The sequence below is a fragment of the Nematolebias whitei genome, chromosome 5 (genome assembly GCF_014905685.2).
Source record: "Nematolebias whitei isolate Nwh7 chromosome 5, NemWhi1, whole genome shotgun sequence".
NCBI lineage: Eukaryota > Metazoa > Chordata > Actinopteri > Cyprinodontiformes > Rivulidae > Nematolebias > Nematolebias whitei.
The window spans coordinates 1,044,743-1,054,338 of NC_056502.1; the positions used below are offsets into that span (position 1 = coordinate 1,044,743).

The 9,596-nt window shown below is 44.3% G+C and overlaps 1 protein-coding gene across 1 annotated transcript in view; it reads right to left on the minus strand.

Moving 5' to 3' along the window:
• The window catches only part of LOC119409595 (unconventional myosin-Ie), a 19,212-nt gene that overhangs the window by 8,380 nt on the left and 1,236 nt on the right, over positions 1–9,596 (minus strand). Inside the window, exons 5-13 of the mRNA XM_037676495.1 lie at positions 6,540–6,674; positions 6,125–6,257; positions 5,798–5,994; positions 5,629–5,709; positions 5,112–5,198; positions 4,792–4,878; positions 4,686–4,698; positions 4,487–4,596; positions 4,261–4,346 (exon numbers count right to left, since the gene is read on the minus strand). Of these exons, the coding sequence (XP_037532423.1) occupies positions 4,261–4,346; positions 4,487–4,596; positions 4,686–4,698; positions 4,792–4,878; positions 5,112–5,198; positions 5,629–5,709; positions 5,798–5,994; positions 6,125–6,257; positions 6,540–6,674 (929 nt within the window). The remainder of the gene's footprint in view (positions 1–4,260; positions 4,347–4,486; positions 4,597–4,685; positions 4,699–4,791; positions 4,879–5,111; positions 5,199–5,628; positions 5,710–5,797; positions 5,995–6,124; positions 6,258–6,539; positions 6,675–9,596) is intronic.

Consider the following 9,596-nt stretch of genomic DNA (forward strand, 5'->3'; position numbering starts at 1 on the left):
CACCGCCCCCCCCCCCCACACACACACACACACACCGCCCACCCGTGGAGGTTTATCAGAACCGTGCTGGCTGACCGTCATCTTATCAGGACAATGGACTATCGGTTAGTGCTTCATGGAACGCCTCGTTATGTAACGTGTTCATAAATGTGCTGCTGGCAGAGTTTTTGATGTTTTAAATCATGTCATGTTAGGACGAGGTGTGAAGAGATCTTTTTTCTAATGCCACTATCCTCTCCTCATGGCTTTGTCCCTTTTTTTATGTAAAAATGTATTCTGAAAAGGATAAGAAGGCCGCACTATATAGCAGCAGCTTTGTGCACTCCGTCCATCTTTTGGATGACTGTACGGACATATTCTCATATCTCGGTCCAATGATAATAAAGCTTATTCTGATTCTTAGTTCATATCTTGGATGTTATTACTGTTTTTCTTTTACATTTTATTGTTGTTTGTTGTTTTGTTATTAATTTAACTCAACATGTAAATGCTCCCACCCAACAACACGGTCACACTCTGGATCTCATTTTAACACGCGATGTCTCTGTTTGTAATCTGGTAATCGGTGACAACGTTCTCTCAGACCACATGCCTGTCTTGTTTGATCCCGCCTTGTCCTACTGCTAAGTCATGTGATTCTGCACGTACTTCACGCGCCATTAACCGTTTCACTGCTGCACGTTTTACTGAAGCTTTTAGCTCTGAGAGGATCGATCAGCTCTCAGTGTCTCTCTCCACCGAGGAGCTAACCTCTCAGCTTAACTCCGTTTTCTTAAATATTCTGGACCATGTTGCTCCCCTTAAAACCAGGAAAACAAAACTTTTATCAGAACCATGGCTTAATGACGTCACTCAAGCCGTTAGACAGCAGTGTAGGAGAGCTGAACGCAGGTGGAGGAAAGACAGGCTGCAGGTTTCTTTTCAAATCCTAAAGGAGAGTTGGCGTCATTATCAGAAGGCAGTTAAAGCCGCCAAATCGAAGTTCTTTTCTGCAATAATTGCCTCAAACTCCCACAACCCCCGAGCCCTTTTTTCCACCCTGAACTCAGTTCTACACCTCAGTGAACCTTCACCTCTAGAAGCCTCAACTGAGCTGTGTGAAAACTTCCTCCATTTCTTTTCTGAAAAAGTTGCAAACACCCGGGCACTCATTTCTCCACCTGCTCATGATCCGTCCATCCCATCTCATTGTGTTGCTGTTCTGGACCACTTCGAGCCCATCTCTCTGTCTTCTCTGGAGCAGGTCATGTGCGGCATGAAGCCATCTGGCTCCCCTTTTGACGTCGTCCCCCCTCGACTCCTGAAGGAGCTTCTTCCTGTTCTGGGCCCTCCTGTTCTTGGTATTGTGAACAGCAGCTTAGCCTCAGGTGTGGTGCCAATAACTTTTAAACATGCTGCTGTCCAACCTCTCCTGAAAAAACCTAGCCTTGACCCCTCAGTCATGTCCAACTTCCGGCCTGTCTCCAGACTCCCATTTGTCGCTAAACTGCTGGAAAAAATAGTGGAGTCCCAGCTGAAATGCTTTCTAGAGGATAATGCCATCTTAGAGCTATTCCAGTCTGGCTTTAAACCTCTCCACAGCACTGAAACTGCTCTTCTCAAGGTTTTTAACGACATTCTCCTATTCACAGACGCTGGTGATTCTGTGCTCCTTCTCTTACTGGACCTCACATCTGCCTTTGATACAATCGACCACGAGATCCTCATTGCGAGGTTAGAGCAGTGGGTGGGCATCACTGGGTCAGCCCTCGAATGGTTTAGATCTTACCTCGCTGACAGGTCCTTTTGTGTCTCCATCAAAGATTTTAGTTCAGCCTCGGCAGCGCTTAAATGGGGGGTACCGCAAGGGTCTATCCTGGGTCCTCTCTTATTTTCTTTATACCTGCTGCCACTAGGTGCTATTTTCAGGAAACATAACATACCTTTTCATTTCTACACCGACGACTGCCAAATCTACTTCCCCCTCAGACTCAACGGTACTCGCTCTATTCAACCGTTACTGGACTGCCTGGCTGACATCAGAGATTGGAAGGCTTTAAATTTCTTGAGTTTCAACGAGAAGAAATCTGAAGTTATGCTGTTTCCTCCCAATGACACAATCACCAACCACTGCATCGACCTATCCATTCTGTCACCGTTAGTGAAACAAAGAGTCACTAATCTAGGAGTGATACTTGACCCTTCTCTGAAACTCAACAATCATGTAAATATGATTGTTAAATCCTGCTTTTTCCAGCTGAGGCGACTGTCTAAGCTGAAGCCCATATTGTCCAAAAATAACCCGGAGACAGTAATTCATGCATTCATTACATCCAGGCTCGACTATTGCAACTCACTCCTTTTTGGTATCAGTCAGACCTCCATAGCTAGACTCCAACTGGTCCAAAATGCAGCAGCCCGGTTTTTGACCAGCACAAGCAAAAGAGAGCACATTACTCCTGTTTTGGCCTCACTACACTGGCTTCCGGTTCACCTTGGAATCAAATTCAAAATACTCTTGTATGTCTATAAATCACTAAACAGCTCTGCCCCCTCCTATCTTACTGATCTGCTCCAGCCGTATGTCCCACCACGTTCTCTCAGATCAGCAGACCAGTTGCTCCTAACAGTCCCAGGAACCCATCTCAAGCGCAGAGGTGACAGGGCCTTCTCTGTAGCAGGACCAAGACTTTGGAATGAGTTACCTCTGCTGGTTAGACAGGCCCCCTCCCTCACAGTTTTTAAATCTCGCTTAAAAACACACTTCTATTCCCTGGCTTTCTGCACTGTGTGATCTGTGCTGAGTCTGTGTGCGTCACACTGTGTTGGTCATGTTGCGGTTGTTGTTGTTATCCATTATTGTTTTTGTTGGTTTCTACTTTTTGGTGTCCTGTTATGTAATCTGTTGCTGTGTGCTTGTTCTGTTTGTCCCTGTACAGCACTTTGGTGTGCTTTGTCACTGTTTAAAGTGCTATATAAATAAATTGGTATGGTATGTTATTTTTTTCCTCCCAGGCTCTCATCGAGGTGGCAGCTTCTGTTTTTTCCTCCCCCATTTTTCCTTCCTCCTGCTCTGCTCTCTGTCTGTCAGAAGTGCCTGGGTCTCATCTCCCGAACATAAATTAAGAAGATTAAGAATTTGGTATCGTGGGTGTTCAACTCTATTGACAAGATTTTTTTCATCAAAGCGACAAGGTCCTGGAGAACCGGCGTGTCCAGCTGAGACTCACGGTGTGGGGTACGTCATGGATTCGTGGGGAGTGTGGCAGATGATGTGTCTCTCAGTCCTGTCTCAGGAGGATGTTGAAGATGTTTATGTATTTGGAATTATGATAGCAGGGACTCTGCTTTTTGGCATCGGCAGGGCTCTGTTTTATCGACTTTTGAAGAAGACGGCAGCAGTTTCGGCCATGGAAAAGCTTCCGAGTCAGTGTGAAGGTCTGGTCCTCGCTGTGGGAACTTTAAATCGTCTGGTTTACGAGCTTAACTGTAAGGTGGAGGCAATTGAGAATCGCAGACCACCTGCGGCTTCTGGGACTCGTCAGCGTGGTGGGTTCGACCTTGAAGGAGACTCATAGCATGGATCAGTGGAATGGAATCACACAATTAGGCATTTTCGGAACCAGAACGCCCAGATGGACTCAAGGCTGAAGAAAAAATCTGTCTGCCTGAAGAAAAAACAAAAATCAAGCTTATCTAATCTGACTCCCAACAGCCTCGGAGACAGGCTGACTATCAAATTTCTCCTGGGACATGAGTACCCAAGGACAAAATCTTCATCTATCGCACCCCCCCCCCCCCCACCCCCGGAGAACTCTCTGTGCAAGCTTATCAGAACTGTCCACTGAAACAACATCTTCAGAAACTGTGGCTGATCTGAAAAAACGCCCATGGACAAATCTCAACACCTTGATGTCAAATGCAAATGTAATCATGTTTTAATTGAGCTGCTGGTAGAGTTTTTTTGATGTCTCAAATCGTGTCCTGATGGACAAGATGTGAAAGATCTTTTTTGTAATACCACTATCTACCCTCATGTTTCGCCCCCTTTTCCTATCTAAGATTATTATCTGATAAGGAAAAAATGGCCGCGCTTTCTACAGTTGCAGTTTCGTGCACTCCGCCATCTTTCGGACGACTGTACGTACATATTCGCGTTGTACCTTGGTGCAATTCCAATAAAGTTTATTCTGATTCTGGATGTAACTGGGACCCTGTGTACATAATCTCTTGAATCCTTGTTCTGAATGCACATTTTTGTGGACCCTTCTGAATACTCACAACTCACTGCTCTGCATGAGCTCAATGATGTCGGTAAACAAGACGTCTCTGTTCCTCTCACAGAACCCGCCCACATCGTACGACACCTGGAGACACACAGGGTGTTCAGGTAGACACGTGGACAGGTAAACAGGTAGACATGTGAACAGGTGGACAGGTAGACAGGTGGACAGGTAAACAGTTCGATAGATAAACAGGTGGACAGGTAGACAGGTGTAGTCAGAACCTTGCCGGCGTAGTGGTGGACAATGAAGCCTCTGTTCCAGCTGCTGAAGTGCTCGTGGGTTCCAATCTGTCCCTGCAGCTTCTGCAGCAGCGTCTGGTCCGCCCCCTCACCTTTGGCGTGCATCGTAGCGCATACGTCATCTAGGATGCTCATGATCCCAGGAGGATTCTGGGGATCAGACAGGTATCCCCTCACTCACCTGTCTGTTTCCTCTAAATATAAAGCCACTTTGTTTACTGCCCCACCCTACATAATCAATCAGATCGATCAGCTCTTGAGTGGTGCTCTGTGATTGGTCAACTCACCAGTTTGGACTCGATGAGGTCACAGACCACCTTGTTGTTGAAATACTCAATTGGAGTCCATTTTATTCCTTCCTGAACATATTCTTCCTGCAGATACACAACATCATACAACAAACAAACAAACAAACAAACAAACAAACAGTAGACATAAACCAAAACAAAAACTTATTAAAATTGTATTTGTTGACAAAAGTCCTTTCAAACTCTAAAAACTTCATTTATCCAACAAAATGACATGAAACCAGGATCTGAGCTGGACCTGAGACTAGATCCAGGTCTGACCCAGGTCCTTCAAGTGAATAAAATTGATTCTAACTGACCTGCTCAGCCTTCAGAGTGAGTTCAATGAAAATCTGTTGCAGTTTCTCGTTCACAAAGTTGATGCAGAACTGCTCAAAGCCGTTTTGCTTAAAAACAAAACAAAATAAGAAAATCTAATCAATTGTGTTTTATGATAGTTCTCCAATAAATAAATAAATAAAACTGATGAAAGTCCAGGTAATATGCAGTACCTGATTCCACCTGCAGAGGGCAGAGTATCGATGTTGAAACATAAAGTTCCATAAAGCCCCAAAGGGAGCTCTGGGCACATGACCTTGTTTATTGTCTTTTAGTATGATTCATTTTATCCACTTTTTATCTAATTTTGTCTTTCTTTAGTTTATTGTTTATGTTCAAGTTAGAAAATTCAATAACAAGAATAATAAAAAAGACACTTTTCAAATTATGAATCCGATTCGTCACAGCGTTCTTGTCAGGCTTCAGAACACGAAGCCTGAGGTTGTTAGAGCAGCTTCAACAAGTTCTGAAACTTTGGTTTCAACAAAGAAACAGTACCTGGAAGATCTCAAAGCCGTAGATGTCCAAAACGCCAATGTTGAGCTCCTCCTGCTCCTTCTGCATGGCCTTATTAATACACTGAGACAGAGACACAGGAGACACCACATCAGCTTGAAGGCCAGAGTTGGACACAAAGCAGAGCGTGAAGACGGCTGCAGGGACTGACGTCGACCAGGAAGTCGAAGAGACGTGCATACAGAGCTTTGGACAGGGCATCTCTGGAGAAGGTGGCCTGTTCCGTGTTCAGGGTGACGGAGATGGACTCAGTCTTCCCACCCCACTTACTGTCCATGATTCGGCTGGTGAGTTTACTGCAGAGGCTGTCCTGAGAGATCCCCAGCAAGTAGGACGGGAAGGCCAGGACTGATGGAGATACACAGCTTTAATGGGTCAAAGAATACACAGCTTTACAACCATCATACATATGTTAAACATGGCAGCAATAGGCCTGATCCTGGACCTGGACCTGGACCTGCAGCCTGTTGGGTCTTACAATCCTGACTCTCCACAACAGCATAGTTGTTTTCTTCTCTGAAGCTGATGTTTCCAAGGTGAAGAATTCCTGTGACAAGCTGAAGAACCGAGTCCTGATTGTCCAAAGACAGACCTACAACTGACATTGCCCCCTGAAAGACACACAGGCTGTTACACATAGGTGAAGGTAGATGATGTTGTGTGGACAGACAGGTGCAGGTAACAGGACAGCAGTAATATAAAGGTCTCAATACAAACTAAAGCTTTGAAAAAAAACCAATGTCAGTTTCCCTCAAGAGAGGTCACCATGTCACTGTCCAACCACCTCAAACAACTGTCAGTCTTTGGCTCTTTCGTTTGTGTACGAATTCAAAATTATTCAACGTTATTGACAAGTCAGACAGCAAAACAGATAGGTAAGGAAAGGAAAGCACCATAGTATCTGAAAAATCCTTCTTGTCGTTCACATCCTCCACAGTGTAGGTTCCTGATTGGTTCAGGTAAAAGTAGTAGTCAGGTGTTGTAATGCCAAGGTTCTCTCTCTGCTCTCCACTGGCTCCACCAAGCAGCTGACATCACACACAAGTAAAAGGTACACAGTTGTTTCACACAGATTTATGTCAGAGTTTACTCAGCAAGAACACAATTAACACACACCAGAAAATCTCTTTACAGGTTTAAACTACAAATTAAATTAGACTATATGTTGGACTACCATTTGAACACAGACAAGACTGAGGTTTTGGTTTTTGGACCTGAGCACGTTAGGAATGAATGTTTCAGTCTTTCTCCCTCCTTAGATGCATTAATCTGTCCTCCAGCTCTAATGTTAAAAATCTTGGTGTTATTTTTGATCAGGACATGTCTTTTATCCCCCACATTAAAAACGTTACTAGAACCTCCTTCTTCCACCTGCGTAATATCACTAACATTAGAAACATCTGATCTAAAGATGATGCAGAAAAACTGGTCCATGCATTTCTCACATCTAGACTGGACTATTGCAATGGTTTATTATCTGGGTGTCCAAATACTTCTTTAAAACGTCTTCAGTTGATGCAACATGCTGCTGCCAGAGTCTTAACTGGAGTTACTGGGAGAGATCATATCTCTCCAGTTTTAGCTTCTCTCCATTGGCTCCCTGTCAAATCCAGAATAGAATTCAAAATCTTACTTCTAACCTACAAAGCTCTCAACAACCTAGCTCCATCTTATATTACAGATCTTATTGTTCCATATTTTCCTAACAGAGCACTTCACTCTCAGACTGCAGGTTTACTCGTGGTTCCTACAGTTTCCAGCAGCAGAATGGGAGGAAGATCTTTCAGTTCTCAGGCTCCTCTCTTGTGGAATCAACTTCCAGTTTCTGTCCATGAGACTGACACATTGTCCAGTTTAAGACTTTCCTTTTTGATAAATCCTATAGTTAGGGTTGGCTTGTTATGCTGCTATAGACTTAGACTACTAGAGGACAAACTGACCTCATTTCCTTAAATGAATTGTTAAAACTGAATAGTTTTCATTTGATACTATTTCTATCTTAACGTGATTCTTGACCTGCCATTGTGTATCTATTCCTACCAAACCCAGCCGGTCGAAGCAGATGGTCCTCTAGTCCTGATCCTGGTTCTGCTAAAGGTTTCTTCCTCATGAGGGAGTTTTTCTTTCCACTGTCGCCTTCATGCTTGTTCAAGATGAGAGTTCAGTGATGGAGTTAAACTCAAAGCTGCTCCTCAGATCAATAATGTTCAATTATTATTTTATACATGAATGTTTCTGTTAAATTATTATTTTATACATGAATGTTTCTGTTCAGGCCCTGAGACGACTTCTGTTGTGACTTGGCGCTGCATAAATAAATTAAACTGAATTGAAATGAATTTGGCTGCACGTTGGACTACATGTCAGACTACATGTTGGGCTAATATTGGGCTATGTCCATCCATCACACTTCACTTTAAGCAAGTTGAAGGGCGGCAGCTCCCCCGGCTTCTCGGCAGTCTTACAACATCAAATTGACCTATTTTTTTTTAATCGGACTAAAAGTTTTGTCCCTCTTCCAACCGAATTCAGTGTTCATTGGACTCTGAGAGCTGAACGGGAACCTTCCGGAATTTTTTTTCAGTCCAGGACCGTCCGCTTCCAACCCGTCGGTCAATCCCAGCGCAGCTGGCTGGCCAGGTGGCCCCTCGAGCAGGGGAGACATTGTCCAAAGGTCCAACGTTTTTTTTCCTTCTTCTCTGGACTCCATCCGTACTTTTCATCCGGACCTCTATGGTTCTGATCGGGATCGCTTTGGGTATTGTGCTGGCTTTCTGTTGGACCAGCTCCTCGTGGGTGTCTGCTATTGGCTGTGGGGGAAGTTGACCCTAACAGGACCAGAACTGAGCCGGTTTCAATATCAGCAGGCAGCCCGATACTTCTCATCAAAGGTCCGGCCACATCCGTGAGGTTCACTGTTTGCTGCGGAGGAGCCTGACGGAACCAAACCAGAACAGAACCGAGCCAAGGACAGATCCAGCCTCTACGGTCAGTCTGACCACTGCTCACCTAGAGGAAGCCTCTCATGCTGGGAAGCGCCGAGGAGGAGCTGCTCAAAGGAAGACTGGCGTCTGCATCGGAGTTCTGCTGGTCTTCCATTTCATTGTACTTCACTGTGCAAGGACAATATTCCAACTACTTGTTGGACTTCTTCTTGGGATAAATTTAGGGCTACATGTTGGACTACATGTTGGGCTAATATTGGGCTACATCCATCCATCCATCATCTTTACCAACTCTTTCCTTTTTGGGTTGCAAGGGTCACTGGTACCCATATCCAGCAGTCACTGTGCTAGCGGTGGGGTAAATCGTGGACAAGTCGCCAGTCCATCACAGGTACACACAGAGACAAATGAGAAAAACAACCATTTACAATCTTACTCACATAGGGACAATTTAGAGTTACCAATCAGCCTAACGATGGACTGCATGTTGGACTGCATGTTGAACTACATGTTGAACTACATGTTGAACTACATGTTGGACTAAATGTTGGAATAAATGTTGGAATAAATGTTGGACTAAATGTTGGACTAAATGTTGGAATAAGTGTTAGACTAAATGTTGGACTACATGTTCGGCTGCATGTTGGACTACATGTTCGGCTGCATGTTGAACTACATGTTCGGCTGCATGTTGAACTACATGTTGGACTAAATGATGGACTAAATGATGGGCTAAATGTTGGACTAAATATTGGACTAAATGTTGGACTAAATGTTGGACTAAATGTTCGGCTGCATGTTCGGCTGCATGTTCGGCTGCATGTTGAACTGCATGTTGGACTGCATGTTGGACTACACGTTGAACTAAATGTTGGACTACATGTTGGACTACACGTTGGACTAGATGTTGGACTAGATGTTGGACTACATGTTGGACTACATGTTGGACTACATGTTGGACTAAATGTTGGACTAAATGTTGGACTACATGTTGGACTACATGTT